At 47.2% G+C, this 21,426-nt stretch overlaps 1 protein-coding gene across 1 annotated transcript in view; it reads right to left on the bottom strand.

Moving 5' to 3' along the window:
* Window positions 1–491: 491 nt before the first annotated feature.
* LOC116987304 (vasoactive intestinal polypeptide receptor 1-like) overlaps window positions 492–21,426 on the bottom strand; it is a 48,977-nt gene continuing 28,042 nt past the window's right edge. The window contains exons 6-13 of the mRNA XM_033043227.1: window positions 21,009–21,138; window positions 18,041–18,191; window positions 15,875–15,935; window positions 14,095–14,164; window positions 7,891–7,982; window positions 5,000–5,129; window positions 2,517–2,558; window positions 492–688 (exon numbers count right to left, since the gene is read on the bottom strand). Coding sequence (XP_032899118.1) covers window positions 509–688; window positions 2,517–2,558; window positions 5,000–5,129; window positions 7,891–7,982; window positions 14,095–14,164; window positions 15,875–15,935; window positions 18,041–18,191; window positions 21,009–21,138 — 856 coding nt within the window. The 3' untranslated portion in view covers window positions 492–508. The remainder of the gene's footprint in view (window positions 689–2,516; window positions 2,559–4,999; window positions 5,130–7,890; window positions 7,983–14,094; window positions 14,165–15,874; window positions 15,936–18,040; window positions 18,192–21,008; window positions 21,139–21,426) is intronic.

Here is a 21,426-nt window from a genome sequence, read left to right on the forward strand (position 1 = left end):
AGGTACCTGAGGGGTAACTTTTTTACACAAAGGGTGGTGGGTGTATGGAGCAAGCTGCTGGAGGAGGTAGTTGAGGCATGTAAAATCACAATTTGGACAGGTACATCGATAGTACAGGTTTAAGAGGGATCTAGGCCAAATGCAGGCAGGTGGGACCAGTGTAGATGGAACATGTTGGTCGGTGTGGGCAAGTGGGGCCGAAGGGCCTCTTTCCATGCTGTATGACTCTAGGGACACGATACGGAGCCCAAACAAAGCTTTTGGGAAGGAAAATATGGGATAAGCAACGAGCTTTGAACATTCCCTGAAATGTCTCCTTCCCAAACATCTCCACGCCACCCCCCGGCGAGAGTTCCGACCACTTCCACCATGCGTTGGGCGAAATGGAGACCCAAGTGGCCCGCACAAAGGTGTAGCGCCCCAGGGACCTGCCGATCTCAACGCAGGTAACGCCGGCAAACCCGGTGGCGTGGAGATCCCCCACCCCCCTCCCACCGTCTGGCCCTCCTCATGGGGACTGGCTTCGGCTGTCGTGCTCGATGGAATTTCTCCTCTGGCCCGGCTTCTCCAGTAACGTCACCTGGGTGCTGGTGCTCTCCGCTAATGTGCTGCGCTTGCGTCTCGCCGTGAATTCCTGCAAAGCCTCGGGACAGAAGAGTCGCGCCTGCCTCTTCAACTCCGACATGACCTGTGCGGGAAGAAGTCCTCACTCGTGAAACCCCTCAGCGTGTGAGGTGGCCATTTAGCCCATCGGGCACTGTGGCAGCATCTAGGGGAGCAGCCCAAATTCCTTCTCTCCTGCAACCCATTCTCCCTCACACACTCCCCTCTCCACCCTGACACTAAATACCAGAATGCAATGGTGTCATAGAGTGTCAACTTGCCCATGCTGGCCAACATGCCCCATCTACACTAGTCCCACCTGCCTGCGTTTGGCCCATATCCCTCTAAACCTATCCTATCCATGCACCTAAATGTTTATTAAACATTGTGATAGTGCCTGCCCCATCTACCTCTTCCAGCAGCTCATTCCATACGCCCACCACCCTTTGTGTAAAAATGTTACCCCTCACATTCCGATTAAATCTCCCCCCCCCCCCTCACCTTAAACATATCTCCTCTGGTTCTCAATTCCCCAACTCTGAGTAAAATACTGTGTAATTGCCCTGTCAAATCCCCTCATGATCTTCTACACATTTATAAGATCACCCCTCAGCCTCATGAACTCCAAGGGATAACGTTCTAGCCTGTTCAACCTCTCCTTATAGCTCTGGCCCTCGAGTCCTGGCAACATCCTCATAAATCTTTCCAGCTGAACGGAAAGTGCAGATAAAAGAAAACCGCAAGGGCCACAATGAGGTAGGCTGAAAGATCGGGAATGCATTCTTACTTTGTGGAAGGGTTGTTCAGTTGTCTGATAACAGTGGGGAGGAAGCTGTTCCTGAAAGCACGTACCACCAAATTCAGGGACAGCTAAATCCCCACTGTTATCAGACCACAGGACAATCCTCCCATAATCCCAACCTTCCAGCCTACCTCATTGCAGCGCATGCGCTTTTCTTTTATCTGCACTTTCGCTGGAGCCGTCACACTATAATCTGCACTCTAGTATTTTTCTCTTTTCACTCCCCGTTGTACTTGTGTAAGATTTGATTGTACTCTAGTGATTTGACTGGATAACACTCAAAACAAGCTTTTCACTATAAATGTGACCATAATGAACCAACACCAATGCTATCATCTTGCCATTAACCTACACTAAGGTATGTTGGAGTCATAGATGGATACAGGACCGAAACACTACCCTTCGGCCCATCTACCGGCCCACTGATCGTCAACCGTCCATCTACACTGACACTATTTTATTCTCTCCACATTTCCTTCAACTATTTCCATCACCCTTCCCCTATCTCTCTACCCACCCGTTCCAAACATCAGCCCTGTCCCCAACACTCACCCCCCCCCACCACTGATACCATGCCCACTCCCTCACCTCCCTCTGCCCCATTTCCCCCTCCCACCTCTCTCCCTCACCCTCCACCACCATCTTCCCTCATCATCCCTCCCCATGACACCATCGCGCCTCATCCTCCCTCGCTCCCTCACCCTCCCCCTACGTCCCTGCCCTTCCCACTTCCCTCCCTCACCCTTCACCATCACCCCTCCTCACTCACACCATCGTCACCTCTCCCCCACCACTATTGCCTCTCCACCACCTCTATCACAGCTTCCCCAACCCTTTCCCAACCTCCCTCCCAACTCTCACTATCTCCCACCTCACTCCCTCTACCACCTTCACCATCACCCCCTCCCTATCTCCCACTCCCCACCTCTCTTACCTGACTTTCACCATTACCCATGCCGACCTCCCACCCCCAAACCCTCCCCCACCCTCACCATCGCCCCCTCCCCATCTCCCTCCCACTCTCATCACCACTCCTAGCCAACCCCACTCCCTCACCCACCGTCACCACCCCTCCTACCCCATCTCCACCCAGCGTGGGCGCAGTCCTCACCTCCGTGTTTAGGAAGCAGTACAGCAGAGCCACGACAAACCCCTGTTGGAAGAGCAGAACGTGTTACCTCACACCCTCGCAAGCAAACAACTTCTCCCATCTAGATTCCCACTGGAGCTTTACAAAACTACACGCAAGGTTCACAAAGCACGGCGTGGGTTTAATAGGGACCTGAGGGGGGCAACATTGTCACTCAGAGGGCGGTGGGCCAATGGAACGAGCTGCCAGAGGAGGAAGTTGAGGCAGGTCGTATAACAACATTTAAAAAGATATTTGGACAGGTATGTGGATAAGAAAGGTTTAGATGATACGAGTTAAACATGAGCAATCGGGACTAGCTTAGATGGGCATATTGGTCAGCATGGATAAATTCATAAGATCATGTGATAGGAGCAGAATGAGGCCATTTGGCCCATCAAGTCTACTCCGACATTCAATCATGGCTGATCTATCTCTCCCTCCTAACCCCATTCTCCTGCCTTCTCCCCATAACCCCTAACACCCGTATTGATCAAGAATCTTTCTATCTGCCTTTAAAACATCCATTGACGGCCTCCACAGCCTTCTGTGGCAAAGAATTCCACAGATCCCCACCCTCTGACTTAAGAAATTTCTCCTCATCTCCTTCTTAAAGATACTTTAATTCCGAGGCCATGACTTCTAGTCCCAGACTCTCCCACTAGTGGAAACATCCTCTCCACACCCACTCTATTCAAGCCTTTCACTCTTCTGTACGTTTCATTGAGGTGCCCCTCCGTTCTTCTAAACTCCAACGAGTACAGGCCCAGTGATGTCAAACGCTCAAAGGTTTGGCAGAAGGGCCTATTTCTATGCTGTGTGATTCTATCATTCTAATTGCTTTTCATCCCCTGCTTGGTATTAAGATGAGCCACATCTACACCCATTTCCTCGCCATTCCTTAACCTCTACATACTATAGCAACATATAAAAGACACTTGAATCTGTACATGGATAGGAAGGATTTAGATGGATATGAGCCAAATGAGGGCAGCTGAGTCCAGCATAAATGGGTGGCATGGGCAAGTTGGTTGGTGTGGGCAAGTTGGTTTATGTGGGCAATGTTGGTTGGCATGGGCAAGTTGGTTGGTGTGGGCAATGTTGGTTGGCATGGGCAAGTTGGTTGGCATGGGCAAGTTGGTTGGTGTGGGCATGTTGGTTGGTGTGGGCAAGTTGGTTTATGTGGGCAATGTTGGTTGGCATGGGCAAGTTGGTTGGCTCGCACATGTTGGTTGGTGTGGGCAATGTTGGTTGGCATGGGCAAGTTGGTTTACATGGGCAAGTTGGTTTACCTGGGCAAGTTGGTTGGCGTGGGCAAGTTGGTTGGCGTGGGCAAGTTGGTAGGCGTGGGCAAGTTGGTTGGCGTGGGTAAGTTGGTTGGCGTGGCAAGTTGGGCCGAAGGGCCTGTTTCTGTGCAGTATGACCTTATGACTCTACACCAACTTATTCTCTCCAAATTCCCACCAACCGCCAGATTCTACCATTCACCAAGGTTTAGGTTGAGGTTTAGGTTCAAGTTTATTGTTGTCATGTGTACCGAGGTACAGTGTAAAGCTTTGTTTGCATGCTATCCAATCAGATCAGATAGCATTATATATAAATACAAGCAAGCCAAACTCAAGGGCGCCAGGTAGAGAGTGCAGAATATAGTCCTCAGCGTTGCAGCGCATCAGTTCTGTGGACAAAGTCCGATGTCCGCAATGGGGTAGAGGTGAATCGGACAGCACCCTTGCTTATGGGACCATTTAGAAGCCTGATAACAGATGGGAAGAACCTGAGTCTGGTGGTGCGTACTTTCAAGTTTCTGTACCTTCTGCTGGACGGAAGCGGGGAGAAGAAGGAATGACCAGGGAGGGACAAGTCTTTCCTACAAACCACAGTCACGGTGGCACAGCGGTAGAGTTGCTGCCTTGCAGCGAATGCAGCGCCAAAGACCCGGGTTCGATCCCGACTACGGGTGCTATCTATACGGAGTTTGTACGTTCTCCCCGTGACCTGTGTGAGTTTTCTCCGAGATCTTCAGTTTCCTCCAACACTCCAAAGACGTACAGGTTTGTGGGTTAATTGGTTTGTGAAATATAAAAATTGTCCGTAGTGGGTGTAGGATAGTGTTAATGTGCGGGGATCGCTGGTCGGCGCGGACCCGGTGGGCCGAAGGGCCTGGTTTCCGCGCTGTATCTCTAATCCTACCTACATGCCTACACACTAGGGGCAATTTACAGAGATAATTAACCTCCAAACCCACATGTCTTTTGGTCCTGGGTGGAAAGCAGAGCATCGGGTGGGAAAACCCATGTGGTCACAAAGAGAAGGAGCAAAACTCCGCATAAAGGCACCACAGAGGTGGGGATCGAACCCAGGATCTCCGACAACTGCGTTCATTGAATGAATTGAAGGACCTTCCTGCTGTGAGCCGTCTACCCACTGATGCTGACTGTTGGGTTCAGACCCTGCAGAAACTGTACCTGAAACGATCCCAAACCGAGCTCGATAAAGAATCTTATCCCCTTTGCCACATTATCGGGGAGAAAGGCACACGCAATGTAATGGACACCCAAGAGTGGGATGAGAAGCAGAGTTGATTTTGTCAATCTCCTGGAAAAGAAAACAGGAATATTTTTTAATTAAATAAAACTAGAACGAGAACTAGAAGTGAGGTGGCACTGTAGTGCAGGGTGGAGCTGGGGCCTTACAGAACCAGAGACCCGCGTTCGTTCCTGACTATGGGTGCTTGGCTGTATGGAGTTAGTATGTTCTCCTCGTCATCTGTGTGGATTTTCTCCAAGATCTTCGGTTTCCTCCCACACTCCAAAGACATAGAGGTATGTAGGTTAAATGGCTTGGCATAAATGTGAAATTGTCACTACTGTGTGTAGGGTTGGGTTAATGTGCGGGGATCGCTGGTCGGTGCGGACACGGTGGGCTGAAGGGCCTGTTTCCACATTGTATCTCTGAACTTTAAAGTCAAAGAGCAAAGTAAATTCGCTAACCCAACACTGTACATCTGAATATATAAACCTAGCTCAACCCACTAATGTTGAAACAAGGAACTGTAGATGCTGGTTGTGTAGGAAGGAACGTCAGATGCTTGTTCAAACCGAAGGTAGACACAAAAACCTGTAGTAACTCAACGGGACAAACAACATCTCTGGAGAAACGAAATATGTGGCGTTTTCAGTCGAGACCTTTTCTCAATCTGGAGGACATGGACATGCAAAGTTTTGGGTCAGGGCCCATTTTCAGATTGAACATTTCCACAGGCGGGTAATACGTCTACAGTCTGAAGAAAGGTTCCGACCCAAAGCATTATCTCTCCATGTTCTCCAGAGATGCTGCCTGACCCACTGAGTTTCTCCAGCACTGAGTTGTGCCAACCCACTAATGCAAGGTTTTGCACAAAAGTAAGTTGTGAAGAGACACAAGGAACTGCAGATGCTGGTTTACAAAAGAACACCCAAAGTGCTGGAAGAACTCAGCAGGTCAGGCAGTATCTGTGGAGGGAATGGACTAAAGGTGTTTCGGGTTAGGACCCATCTTTAAACGGATGGAGGAAGGGGGAGGAAGCTGGAAAAGAGAGGTGGGGGCAGGACAAAGCCGGTCAAGTGATAGGTGGATACAGGTAAGACTGGGAGCAGGAGGGTGATTAACAGGTGGGTGGAGTAAATCTGCACTGACCAGCAATCGCCCAATTACCCTAATCCTACACCAAGCCCACTTTTCTTTAGTTCTCATTAACCCTCTCCGTATCCCCCTGTATCACTTACCTGCACACTAGGGACAATTTAAACCAGCCTTTTAATCTACAAACAGGCACGTCTTTGGGGATGTGGGAGGATACAAAGATACATAGAAAATAGGTGCAGGAGTAGGCCATTTGGCCCTTCGAGCCAGCACCGTGATCATGGCTGATCATCCACAATCAGTACCCCATTCCTGCCTTCTCCCCATATCCTTTGAATCTGCTAGCCCTAAGAGCTCTATCTAACTCTCTTTTGAATGCATCCAATGAAACGGCCTCCACTGCCTTCTGAGGCAGAGAATTCCACAACTTTCTGGGTGATAAAGTTTTTCCTCATCTCAGTTCGAAATGGCCTATCCCTTAATCTTAAACTGTGGTCCCTGGTTCTGGACTCCCTCAACATCGGGAACATGTTTCCTGCATCTAGCGTGTCCAATCCCTTAATAATTTTATATTTTTCTATAAGATCTCCTCTCATCCTTCTAAACTCCAGTGAATACAAGCCCAGTCATTTCATTCTTTCATCATATGACAGTCCTGCCATCCCGGAAATTAACCAACGCTGCACTTCCTCAATATCAAGAATGTCCTTCCTCAAATTAGGAGACCAAAACTGCACACAATACTCCAGGTGTGGTCCCACCTGGGCCCTGTACAACTGCAGAAGGACTTCTTTGCTCCTATACTCAAATCCTCTCGTTATGAAGACCAACCTGTCATTAGCTTTCTTCACTGCCTACTGTATCTGCATGCTTACTTTCAGTGACTTCTGTACAAGGTCTCATTGCACTTCCCCTTTTCCTAATCTGACTTCCCCTTTTCTTAATCGGAGCTGCGGTTGAAAACCCACGCGGTCATGGGGAGAACGTACAAAGTCTGTGCAGCCAGCACCCATGGTCAGGATCAAACCCAGGTATCTGGTGCTGTGAGGCAGCAACTCTACTGCTGCGCCACTCAATGTTAGAGCTCAATTCAAGACTCATTCCAATTATACCAGGTTGGGATTTTTTTCAGAAGCATCCTTTGTCAAGAGGCTCTTACTTTAGTTTGGTTTAGAGATACAGCCTGGATACAGGGCCTTCTTCCACTAAACGTTCGTTAACCAGTTCCTCAGCTCGCAATGATGTATCCCCAACTTGGGATCGCACCGCCTCTTGCCAACAATCGGCCTTTCAGGGAACCTCCTTGCCTCAGGTCATCTGTTGCTGACACAGATTTCTCCTGTTTTTTTTTTTTTCTCAGTCCCAGTTTCCACGAGTTCTCCCACTAACGCACCCCGATCAGTCTGAAGAAGGGTCCGGCGTGAAACGTCACTCACCCACCTTCTCCAGAGATGCTGCCTGACCCGTTGTGTTACTCCAGCACTCTGTGTCTATCTTTGGTGTACAGCATGTGTAGTCCCTTTTCATTACATTCTTGTTTTATTCACATGCTTGTTTTGCCAAATTGACCAGGGTGATCTGGGAGACAGCACCTGTAGGACCTGTGACACTTCTATCAAAAATGAGATGGGTACTTTATAATAGGGGGAAAGTGGACATTCAACAATTTCTTAGCCCACATTTACAACTTGTACTGAGATCAGATCTAATCGCCCTTTCTCAAACAGTTACTTACGAGAATTGGCTGTGTGAATTCCCTCCGACACCTCGTGATCCCAGCTTCTGTATCAGAATACGGATGATATTCAGAAATATCAGGAAGTTAACCTTTGCATTGAGCACAAAAAATAGATGCCTTATTAATATGGAATCTTCATAATCAAACAGTGATACATTGTAATGTCATTTTCTATAGCAGTCAAGTCATGACTATCTAAATCTCATTTGCAAAAGCGTTCACTCCTGTTAATTTAAGTCTATTTCATTCTGGAAGTCATCGAAACACAGAAACATAGAAAATAGGTACAGGAGGAAGCCATTCAGCCCATCGAGCCAGCACCGCCATTCATTGTGATCATGGCTGATCGTCCCCAATCAATAACCCATGCCTGCCTTCTCCCCATATCCCTTGATTCCACTAGCCCCTAGAGCTCTATCTAACTTAACATATTAACTCTAAGTCAATGCTTAACATGTCTGTGCATTATCTAGCCTTTCCTTCCTTCTACGCTACCAAACAATTTGATAAAATTCCTTAACATGGATTTTCTTTTTGTAAACCTTAATATAGAACATGGAACAGGAGCGCATAGAAACAGGCCCTTTTGGCTTAATATGTCTCTGTCAAACATGGTGCCAAGTTAAACTAACCACCTGTGATCCATATAGCTCTGTTTCATAGAAACATAGAAACATAGAAATTAGGTGCAGGAGTAGGCCATTCGGCCCTTCGAGCCTGCACCGCCATTCAATATGATCATGGCTGATCATCCAACTCAGTATCCCGTACCCGCCTTCTCTCCATACCCTCTGATCCCCTTAGCCACAAGGGCCACATCTGACTCCCTCTTAAATATAGCCAATGAACTGGCCTCGACTACCCTCTGTGGCAGAGAGTTCCAGAGATTCATCACTCTCTGTGTGAAAAAAGTTCTTCTCATCTCGGTTTTAAAGGATTTCCCCCTTATCCTTAAGCTGTGACCCCTTGCCCTGGACTTCCCCAACATCGGGAGCAATCTTCCTGCATCTAGCCTGTCCAACCCCTTAAGAATTTTGTACGTTTCTATAAGATCCCCTCTCAATCTCCTAAATTCTAGAGAGTATAAACCAAGTCTATCCAGTCTTTCTTCATAAGACAGTCCTGACATCCCAGGAATCAGTCTGGTGAACCTTCTCTGCACTCCCTCTATGGCAATAATGTCCTTCCTCAGATTTGGAGACCAAAACTGTACGCAATACTCCAGGTGTGGTCTCACCAAGACCCTGTACAACTGCAGTAGAACCTCCCTGCTCCTATACTCAAATTCTTTTGCTATGAAAGCTAACATACCATTCGCTTTCTTCACTGCCTGCTGCACCTGCATGCCTACTTTCAATGACTGGTGTACCATGACACCCAGGTCTCGCTGCATCTCCCCTTTTCCTAGTCGGCCACCATTTAGATAATAGTCTGCTTTCCTGTTTTTGCCACCAAAATGGATAACCTCACATTTATCCACATTATACTGCATCTGCCAAACATTTGCCCACTCACCCAGCCTATCCAAGTCACCTTGCAGTCTCCTAGCATCCTCCTCACAGCTAACACTGCCCCCCAGCTTAGTGTCATCCGCAAACTTGGAGATATTGCCTTCAATTCCCTCATCCAGATCATTAATATATATTGTAAATAGCTGGGGTCCCAGCACTGAGCCTTGCGGAACCCCACTAATCACTGCCTGCCATTGTGAAAAGGACCCGTTTACTCCTACCCTTTGCTTCCTGTTTGCCAGCCAGTTCTCTATCCACATCAATACTGAACCCCCAATGCCGTGTGCTTTAAGTTTGTATACTAATCTCTTATGTGGGACCTTGTCGAAAGCCTTCTGGAAGTCCAGATACACCACATCCACTGGTTCTCCCCTATCCACGCTACTAGTTACATCCTCAAAAAATTCTATAAGATTCGTCAGACATGATTTACCTTTTGTAAATCCATGCTGACTTTGTCCAATGATTTCACCACTTTCCAAATGTGCTGCTATCCCATCTTTAATAACTGATTCTAGCAGTTTCCCCACTACCGATGTTAGACTAACTGGTCTGTAATTCCCCGTTTTCTCTCTCCCTCCCTTCTTAAGAAGTGGGGTTACGTTTGCTACCCGCCAATCCTCAGGAACTACTCCAGAATCTAAAGAGTTTTGAAAGATTATTACTAATGCATCCACTATTTCTGGAGCTACTTCCTCAAGTACTCTGGGATGCAGCCTATCTGGCCCTGGGGATTTATCGGCCTTTAATCCATTCAATTTACCCAACACCACTTCCCGGCTAACCTGGATTTCACTCAATTCCTCCAACTCCTTTGACCCGCGGTCCCCTGCTATTTCCGGCAGATTATTTATGTCTTCCTTAGTGAAGACGGAACCAAAGTAGTTATTCAATTGGTCCACCATATCCTTGTTCCCCATGATCAACTCACCTGTTTCTGACTGCAAGGGACCTACATTTGTTTTAACTAATCTCTTTCTTTTCACATATCTATAAAAACGTTTGCAGTCAGTTTTTATGTTCCCTGCCAGTTTTCTTTCATAATCTATTTTTCCTTTCCTAATTAAGCCCTTTGTCCTCCTCTGCTGGGCTCTGAATTTCTCCCAGTCCTCCGGTATGCTGCTTTTTCTGGCTAATTTGTACGCATCATCCTTCGCTTTGATACTATCCCTGATTTCCCTTGTTATCCACGGATGCACTACCTTCCCTGATTTATTCTTTTGCCAAACTGGGATGAACAATTTTTGTAGTTCATCCATGCAGTCTTTAAATGTCTTCCATTGCATATCCACCGTCAACCCTTTTAGAATTAATTGCCAGTCAATCTTGGCCAATTCACATCTCATACCCTCAAAGTTACCTTTCTTTAAGTTCAGAACCATTGTTTCTGAATTAACAATGTCACTCCCCATCCTAATGAAGAACTCAACCATATTATAGTCACTCTTGCCCAAGGGGGCACGTACAACAAGACTGCTAACTAACCCTTCCTCATTACTCAATACCCAGTCTAAAACTGGGACGACAGATGGGACGACAGATGGCACAATGGGCTAAGTGTTCGGCTGGCAACCGGAAGGTAGCCGGTTCGAATCCCGCTTGGAGTGCATACTGTCGTTGTGTCCTTGGGCAAGACACTTCACCCACCTTTGCCTGTGTGTGAATGTGTGTGAGTGATTGGTGGTGGTCGGAGGGGCCGTAGGCGCAGATTGGCAGCCACGCTTCCGTCAGTCTGCCCCAGGGCAGCTGTGGCTACAGAAGTAGCTTACCACCACCGAGTGTGACTGAGGAGTGAATGAATAATGCGATGTAAAGCGCCTTGAGTATTAGAAAGGCGCTATATAAATCCCATCCATTATTATTATTATTAAAATAGCCTGCTCTCTCGTTGGTTCCTCTACATGTTGATTTAGATAACTATCCCGCATACATTCCAAGAAATCCTCTTCCTCAGCACCCCTGCCAATTTGATTCACCCAATCTATATGTAGATTGAAGTCACCCATTATAACTGTTTTGCCTTTGTCGCACACATTTCTAATTTCCTGTTTGATACCATCTCCAACTTCACTACTACTGTTAGGTGGCCTGTACACAACACCCACCAGTGTTTTCTGCCCCTTAGTGTTTCGCAGCTCTACCCATACCGATTCCACATCCTCCAAACTAATGTCCTTCCTTTCCATTGCGTTAATCTCCTCTCTAATCAGCAACGCTACCCCACCTCCTTTTCATTTCTCTCTATCCCTCCTGAATATTGAATATCCCTGGATGTTCAGCTCCCAGCCTTGGTCACCCTGGAGCCATGTCTCCGTGATCCCAACTATATCATAGTCATTAATAGTTATCTGCACATTCAACTCATCCACCTTATTACGAATGCTCCTTGCATTGAGACACAAAGCCTTCAGGCTTGTTTTTACAACACTCTTACCCCTTATACAATTATGTTGAAAAGTGGCCCTTTTTGATTTTTGCCCTGGTTTTGTCTGCCTGCCACTTTTATTTTTCACCTTGCTACCTATTGCTTCTACCCTCATTTTACACCCCTCTGTCTCTACGCTCACACATTTAAGAAACCCTTTCCCTTTAACTCCATCCTCCACTATCCCATTCGACACCCCACCCCCTTTATTCAGTTTAAAACCACCCGTGTAGCAGTGGCAAACCTGCCTGCCAGAATGCTGGTCCCACACCTGTTAAGATGCAATCCGTCCCTTTTGTACAGTTCCCCCTTACCCCAAAACAGATCCCAGTGATCTAAGAATCTAAATCCTTGCCCCGTGCACCAGTTCCTCAGCCACACGTTCATGTCCCGTATCTCCCTGTTCCTGCTCTCGCCAGCACGAGGAACTGGAAGCAAACCGGAGATAACAACCCTGGAGGTCCTGCTTTTCAGCATTTTTCCGAGCTCTCTAAAGTCACGCTGCAGAATATTCATCCCCTTCTTTCCGACATCGTTTGTGCCGACATGCACTACCACTTCCGGATGTTCACCTTCGCCCTTGAGGATTTTCTGCACTCTGTCCGTGACATCCTGGATCCTGGCACAAGGAAGGCAGCACACCATCCTCGCATCCCGTCTGTTGCCGCAGAAACCCCTGTCCGTACCTCTCACAATGGAGTCTCCCACTACAATGGCGTTGCCTGCCTTAGGCCTTTTTGGTTCTGGCTCAACAGCCCTATTCGCATCGCAAGCCAGTCCGCCGCTCAGTGTAAACACGTCTTCTGTCCCGACAGCTTCTAAGTGGGTGAACCTGTTCACAAGAGGTACAACACCCAGGGACGTTGGCATTCCATGCTTCCCTCCCTTTCTCACTGTCTCCCACCTTCTCTCTTCCAGTACCTTAGGTGTAACAATCGTACTGTAGGACTTGTCGAGGAACGACTCCGTTTCTCGGACGAACCGGAGGTCATCCATTTGCTTCTCCAGTTCCCCAACACGGCCCTTCAGGAGCTCTACCTGGATGCACTTCTCGCATTTGTAGCAGCCAGAGGCACCAGCGGTGTCCTTGACCTCCTACATACTGCAAGCATCGCACTGAATCAGCTTGCCTGACATCTCCTTCTTTCGTCTCTACCTCTCAAGCGTATTGCGTGGTCTCCTCTCCTCAGCAGCCTCCTCGCCGAAGACTCTCGAGCCAAAGACTCACACTTTTCTCACAGGGCACTTCCCTCACAAGGCCACTCCTCACTGCCGCTCCCCAAGAGCAGTCTTGCTTAAATTGACTGATAAATTGCCTGATTTACCAATTTACAAACCAAATTCCTCAGTTTTCAACTGTTTTCCCAGCTTTGATTCACTTCTCTCCTCCCACTTGGGCTAGAGCCAATCAGTCGTATCTCTTGCTAAACTCCTGCTGCTGTTGCTCCCAAAACTACAGCAGTTCTGAGTAAAGTCTGCCTGTCCTTGGCCTCTACTTTTCAACTGTTTTCACCCCTCTGCATACCCACGTGTCTAAAAACCTCTTAAACGCACTATCATATCTGTCTCCAATTATTTGTTTAGTCTACTATTGTCATCTCCCGAGGTGCAGTCAGAAACTTTTTTGTTGCATGCTATCCAGTCAGTGAAAAGACTATACATGATTACAATCTAGCCGTCCACAGTGTACAGATACATGATAAAGGGAATAACGTTTAGTGCAAGATAAAGTCCAGTAAAGTCTGATTAAAGATAGTCCAAGAGTCTCCAATGAGTAGATAGTAGCTCACGACCGCTCTCTAGCTGGTGATAGGATGATGCTGTTGCCTGATAACAGCTGGGAAGAAACTGTCCCAGAATCTGGAGGTGTGCATTTTCACACCGATATCTCTTGCCTGATGGGAGAGGGGAGAAAAGGGAATGACCGGGTTGAGACTGGGCCTTGATTATGCTGACGGCCTTGCCAAGGCAGCATAAAGTGTAGATGGAGTCAATGGAAGGGAGGGTGGTCTAGCTACGACCACAGCTCTCTGCAAAGATGGCTTTACCAACATGTGTAGGAAGGAACTGCAAATGCTGGTTTACACCAAAGATAGATACAAAAAGCTGGATTAACTAACGGGTCAGGCAGAAAAGGAATTAGTTGACTTTTGAGGTCGAGACCCTTATCATGCTCCTTCAGCACCCCATTTAGTGTAGGAGCTTGGATTTAATAAACAATACAATTTTACACCATCAATCAGTCAAAAAAAAATTGTCACTTACTAAAACTGAAAGCAACCCGGCACCTTTTATAATCCACCAGATATATACGTTTTGATCATCATCCCAACATCTAGAAAGAAATAAAAACAAATATATAGAAACATAGTAAAAACGTAGAAAAATAGGTGCAGGAGTAGGCCATTCGGCCCTTCGAACCAGCACCGCAATTAATATGATCATGGCTGATCATCTAAAATCAGTACCCCGTTCCTGCTTTTTCCCCATATCCCTTGATTCCTTTAGCCCTAAGAGCTAAATCTAACTCTCTCTTGAAAACTATAGAGGCAGGCAACTGTAAAATTCTTCCAACTTTCAATCAGGTTTTCAGATCTTGCATTAACTTAAAAAAAACATTTTAATTTAATACACAGTCTGAAACACACTGCCAGAAGTGGTGGTAGAGGCAGATACAATGTGATGTGGGGGGGTATTAGCTACAAGGAGACATTGGACAAACATAAAGTGTTTTCTCTGGAACATTGGTGGTTGGTGAAAGACTTGATGGCCGTATATAAAATTATGCCATAGATATGGTAGACAGTGAAAACTGCTTCTCCCAGGATGGAAATATCACAGGCTAAAGGGCATAGCTTCAAGGTGAGTGGGGCAATATTTAAAGGAGATATGCGGGGCAAAGTTCTTTGCACAGGGTGGCGGGTGCCAGAAACGAGCTGCCATGGGTGGTGGATAGTGGACAGATAAGATAGTGGCATTTGTGGCTTTCAGATAGGCACATGAATATGCAAGGAATGGAGGGATATGGATCGTGTGCAAGCAGAGGAGATTAGTTTAATGGCACCGTGTTCGGCATGGACCTGAACTGTACTCTACTAGGTTGTTCATTGTACTTGTACCTCACATACTTGTACATATGATTATAAATGTGACTTCAATGATGGTTAAGCATAGCATCTTTTATCTCATACTCCAAGTCTCCATTTAGGACGCCCATGATCCCAGAAGCCATCGTAAATAACATCTGCAGACGCACCATCTAAATCGCGCTGTCCGCTTGCATCACAACTTGGTTTTGGGAACATCTCTGCCCAAGACGGCAAGAAATTGCACAGAGTGGTAGGTAGCCCAGTCCATCACACAGACCAGACTCCCCACCATCGACTCCATCATGTGACCTCGGAATAGCAGCAAACATACTTGTCCTCACCACTCACCCCATCAGCCGCGTACAGCACATAATCCTCTGACATTTTCACCACCTCCAACGGGATCCCACCATTAGCCACATCTTCCCATCTCCACCCCTCTCCGCAGAGACCGGTCCCTCCGCAACTCTCTGATTCACTCATCCTCTCCCACCCAACCCACCCTGTCCCCAGGTACTTTCCCCTGCAACGTAGGAGATGCAATACCTGTCCCTATACCTCCTCCCTCGACTCCGTCCAGGGACCCCGACAGTCCTTTCAGGTGAGGCAAAGGTTCACTTGCATATCCCCCAACCTCATCTACTGTATCCGTTATTCTCGGTTTGGATCCCTATATATCGTCCAAGCGCAGACTAGGCAAACGTTTCGCTGAACACCTTTGCTCAGTCCGCCTTGGCCTACATGATCCCAAGTTTGCCAAATATTTTAACTCCCCTTCCCATTCCCATACTTCCTCTATTGCACTAGAATTTGACTTGTTTGTATTGATGCATGGTATATCTGATCTGTTTGAGTAGCACGGAAGACAGCTCTTCATTGTGCCTCAGTACACGGGTCAAAAATAAACCTAAATCTAAAATGCAGCTGAGAAGCTTAGGAGAATAATTTTCACTTACCCTACATCCTCCATGAGCAGTTTTGCAATAATCCAAATTATTAATACAACGGTCGGTGTACCTAATGGGGAAGTGAAGAGCAAAACTGGTCAGGAAAGCGCCATTCAAATACAGCCAAGCAACGTCTATCTTAGAGTAGCACAGCTGGTAGTGCCGCTGCCTCACAGCGCCAGAGACCCCGGTTCAATCCCAACCTCAGCAGCTGTCTGTGTGGAGTTTGCATGCTCTCCCTGTGACCGCGCGGGTTTCCTCCGGATGTTTCCGTTTCGTCCAACATCCCAAAGACGTACATGTTTGCAGGTTAATTGGCCCTCTTTAAATTGTTCCTAATATGTAGGGAGTGGATGAGAAAGTGGGATAACATAGAACCAGTGTAAGCGGGTGATCAGCAAGGACTCGATGGGCCGAAGGGCCTGTTACAATATGCTGTGTCACTAAACTAAACTAAAATTGTGAACATTCAAGTTCCTTCACGCATTGTGATAACCAAAATGTTACCAGAATGATGCATGGATTAGGGGATACTACAGTATCCACAGGGAAAGGTTGGACAGACTTGGTGGGCCGATGGGCCTGTTTTCATGCTGTACCTCTAAATTAAATCAAGGTAAGCTAAATGTATAAAAGCTCTTCTAATATGCTACCACTCTCGCCATGGCTACTGGGAATCCGCTGGAACTAGTTAGATTTAGGCCCTGTTTGCGAACAGTTTGTCGTCTACTTAGGCTGTGCCCCCAGTCCCATCTCCCCACCTTGGTCCCAGCACCCTCCCCTTGACTTGGCTTGGAAAGAAGACAATGGACAATAGACAATAGATAATAGGTGCAGGAGTAGGCCATTTGGCCCTTTGAGCCAGCACCGCCATTCAATGTGATCATGGTTGATCATCCCCAATCAGTACCCCGTTCCTGCCTTCACCCCATATCCCCTGACTCCGCTATTTTTAAGAGCCCTATCTAGCTCTCTCTTGAAACCATCCAGAGAACCTGCCTCCACCGCCCTCTGAGGCAGAGAATTCCACAGACTCACCACGCTCTGTGAGAAAAAGTGTCTCCTCCTCTCCGTTCTAAATGGCTTACTCCTTATTTTTAAACTGTGGCCCCTGGCTCTGGACTCCCCCAACATAGGGAACATGGTTCCTGCCTCTAGTGTGTCCAAACCCTAAATAATCTTATATGTTTCAATGAGATACCCTCTCATCCTTCTAAACTCCAGAGTGTACAAGCCCAGCTGCTACATTCTCTCAGCATATGCCAATCCCGCCATCCCGGGAATTAACCTTGTAAACCTACGCTGCACTCCCTCAATAACAAGAATGTCCTTTCTCAAATTAAGGGACCAAAACTGCACACAATACTCCAGGTGTGGTCTCACTAGGGCTCTGTACAACTGCAGAAGGACCTCTTTGCGACTAGATTCGATTCCTCTTGTTATAAAGGCCAACATGCCATTCGCTTTCTTCACTGCCTGCTGTACCTGCATGCTTACTTTCATAGACTGATGTACAAGGACCCCCAGATCCCGTTGTACTTCCCCTTTTCCCAACTTAATGCCATTTAGATAGTAATCTGCCTTCCTGTTATTGCTACCAAATGCAGGTACTCTGACGAGTGCTGGTAGGTATTTGTTTTTTTTGATAGATACAGTGCGGAAACTGGCCACTGTGCCGCCCGGAAACAATCCACGCGGTGGGCAGAACAGTGATTTGAAGCCCCTCTTCAAACATCCATGTAGAGATCTACCATTGATACACAACACAGCTGTACAAGACGGCGGTCAGTTTGGGTCACTCTGCTAATAGACAGATGTCATTAAGGCAGGACAGCGGTAGAGCTGCTGTCTCACCACGCCAGATACCCGGGTTCGATACTGACCACGGGTGCTGTCTGTACAGAATTTATACTTTCTCCCTGTGACTGCGTGGGCTTTCTCCCGGTGCTCCGGTTTCTCGTACACTCCAAAACGTACAGGTTTGTAGGTTAATTGGGTTCGGTAAAATTGTAGGTTGCCCCTAGTGTGTAGGATAGTGCTTGTGTACGGAGTGCCCGCTGGTCGGCACGGACTCGAGGGGCCGAAGGGCCTGTTTCTGCGCTGTATCTCTAAAGTCCAAAGACTCTCTCTGTGAGATGCCCAATTGAGACGGGAGGCTAGATGGAGAATACTGACCCCAGCCAATGAGGCAGTAGCACCAGAAGTACTTGGCGTGCACGACGAAGGCAAGGCTGAGCAGGGTTTGCAGGTAGAGTCCTTCCACCAGGAGCCACCAGAAGTTAGCCAGGATGCAGTAGTGAAAGACGACAATGACACCTTTACACACCTGCTGGATAAATCAAAAGACGGCCGTCAGGTTACCTTGGGTTAGGGACGACCCAGGTTTATTTTACATCCTCACATTTCCCTCACATTACAGCAGGAGGATGCCGTTCGGCCCATCGACCTGATGCCAGCTCACAGAACTATCCCGTTCCCCACTGTGTTCACTGCCTTCATGTTCGGCATAGACATTGTGGGCCGACGAGCCTGTCCTGTGCTGTACTGTGCAACGTTTTCCATGTTCTATGTTCTGTGTTCTAATCCAATCTAATGATGTGTAGGAAGGAACAGTAGATGACAGACACAAAATGCTGGAGTAACTCAGCGGGTCAAGCAGCATCTCTGGAGAAAAGGAGTAGGTGACGTTCCATGTCGAGACCCTTCTTCAGTCCCTTGTTTTGAAGGATTACTGGGAGACACAAGGAACTGCAGATGCTGTTTTATGAACAAAAAATAATGTACTGTAGTGACTCAATGGGTCAGACAGCATTTCTGGAGAACATGGATAGGTGACACTTTGGGCCGGGACCCTTCTTCAGACTGATTGTGTTTGGGATTAGAGAAAGCTGGAGCAGAGAAGGCGGCAGGACTAAGCCTGGAGAGTGATAGGTGGATACAGGTGAGGGGTGGGGTTTGATTGGCACATGGTTGGGTAAAGGCCAGAGGTGAAAAGACAAAAAAGTGTGGGATGTGAATTGTGAAGTCAGAGGAAGGAATATAAGTGAGGGAAATGGAAGATGAGTAAACTTGTGAACGTTGGTGGTGTTTTGGATAGCGAGGCAGATTGACCGAGGCTACAGCAGGATATCAATCAGATGGCAAATTGGCAGAATATGGGCAGATGGAATTTAATCCCAATAAGGATATTGCTCAACTGGAGAGATTGCAGTGAAGATTTTCGAGGATGTTGCCAGGACTTTCGAGGATGTTGCCAGCTGAGCTATAGGGAGAGGTTGAGCAGGCTAAGACTTTATTCCGTTGAATGCAGAAAGATGAGGGGTGATCTTACAGAGGTGTGCAAATTCATGAGGCATGAGGGAAATAGACAGGGTGAATACACATAGTCTTTTACCCAATGTAGAGGAATCAAAAAACAGATGAAATAGGGAAAAGATTTAACATGAACCTGAGGGGCAACTGTTTCACACAGAGGGTGATGAGTATGAGGAACAAGCTGCCGGAGGAGATACTATAACGACATTTAAACAACATTGTGAACTAGTGTGAATTAGTTTTCAAGTTAGATTTAGCTCTTAGGGCTACGGGAATCAAGGGATATGGGGGAAAATCTGGAACGGGGTACTGATTTTGGATGATCAGCCATGATCATATTGGATGGCAGTGCTAGCTCAAAGGGCCAAATGTCCTACTCCTGAACCTATTTTCTATGTTTTCTATGTCTATGTTTTCTATGAACGGGTGATCGATGGCCAGCATAGACTCTGTGGGTCGAATGGCCTGTCTCAATTGTGCGCCTCTCAAATCAATTGTCAATCAATCAATAAAAAAGTGGGATTGATGTAGGATTAGTGTAAATGGGTGGTTGATAGTTGGCATGGATTGGTGGGCCGAAGAACCTGTTTCAATGCTGCACCTTAAATTAAGTCAATCAATTAGGTCAGACAATCAATAACAAATGGGATTTGTGTAGGATGTGTAAATGGATGGTTGATGGTGAGCATGGGCTCGATGGGCCGAAGGACCTGCTCCTGGACTTGTTGGCCCATTGTCTCCACACTGCCTCTATACCAGAGAGTACCCATTGCAATCCAGAAATCATAAACATAGTTGGAGCCCATGAGGAGAATCAACCTGATGAGTTACTTGGCTGAAGATCAGACATAGGGAAGTAACTCCTCTCATGTCCTTAGAGTGCCCGTGATGTCTTTTGTATCTGACCGGCAGGTCCTTGGTTCAATATCTCCTCAGGCAAGAGGTACAGAAGTGTGATAACACACACCTCCAGATTCAGGGACAGTTTCTTCCCAGCTGTCATCGGACACCTGAACCATCCTCTCACCCACCAGAGAGCGGCCCTGACCTACCATGTACCTCATTGGAGACCCTTGGACTATCATTAATAGGATTTTAATGGACTTTATCCTGCAAACGTTATTCACTTGATCCAGTATCTGCACACTGTGGACGGCTTGACTGTCATCATGTGTAGTGTTTCTGCTGACTGGATAGCACACAACAAAAAAGGCTTTCACTGTATCTCGGAACACTTGACAATAAACCAAACAAAACTAAGATTATCTCTCCTTACAGCTAATACTCTCCAATCCAGGCGGCATTCTGGTAAACCTCTTCTGCACCCCCATCCCCTCCGCCCCCAATGCCTCCACCTCCTTCCTGTTATTGAATAACCATTGCTGTAAGTGTTGAATTGACGTTTGCATCAGACATAGAACATAGAGCAGTACAGCACAGGAACAGAGGCCCTTCGGCCCACAATGTTTGTGCCAAACATGATGCCAAGTTCAACGATTCTCACCTGCCTGTGCATAATCCATATGCATCCATTTCCTGTATATATCCACGTGCCTATTAAAAGCCTCTTAAATGCCACTTGTGCATCTGCCTCCACCACCACCCCTGGCAGCGCATTCCAGGCATCCGACCGCACTCTGTGTAAAACAACTTGCCCGCACATTAAACTTTAAACTTTGCCCCCTCACCTTAAACCTATGCCCTCTAGCCTTTGTCATTTCCACCCTGGGAAAAGGAGTTCTGATTGTCTGCCATATTTGTGGAATAATTTTCTATACGCCTATCAGGTCTTTCATCAACCACCAAGAGGCATGGAGGCACCTCGTACCTTGGACATGGCGCAGTAGTCGGTATTGCTGGACAAAATAACAATGTCCTTGATGATGACTGACATGGAGCGCAGGATGAAGGATATAAAGAGGTTCATGTGGATGTAGTTCCGGGTACAATGCAGCTTCCTGGGTGGAGAGATACAAAGAGAGAGAGATGTAACCAGTCATACGTGCAACGCATTAGAACAAAAAACAGGGGCAGCACAGTGGCGCAGCAGAAGAGTTGCTGCCTCATAGCATCAGAGACCTGGGTTCCATCCCGACCTCGGGTGCTGTTTGTGTGTGGAGTTTGATTTGTTCTCCCTTTGACCATGTGGGTTTCCTCCGGGTGCTCCAGTTTCCTCCCATATCCTAAAGTCGTGCGGGTTTGTAGGTTAATTGCAAAATTGCCTTGAGTGCATCGGGAGCGGATGA

This window comes from Amblyraja radiata, chromosome 2 (assembly GCF_010909765.2).
Source record: "Amblyraja radiata isolate CabotCenter1 chromosome 2, sAmbRad1.1.pri, whole genome shotgun sequence".
Classification (NCBI taxonomy): Eukaryota; Metazoa; Chordata; class Chondrichthyes; order Rajiformes; family Rajidae; genus Amblyraja; species Amblyraja radiata.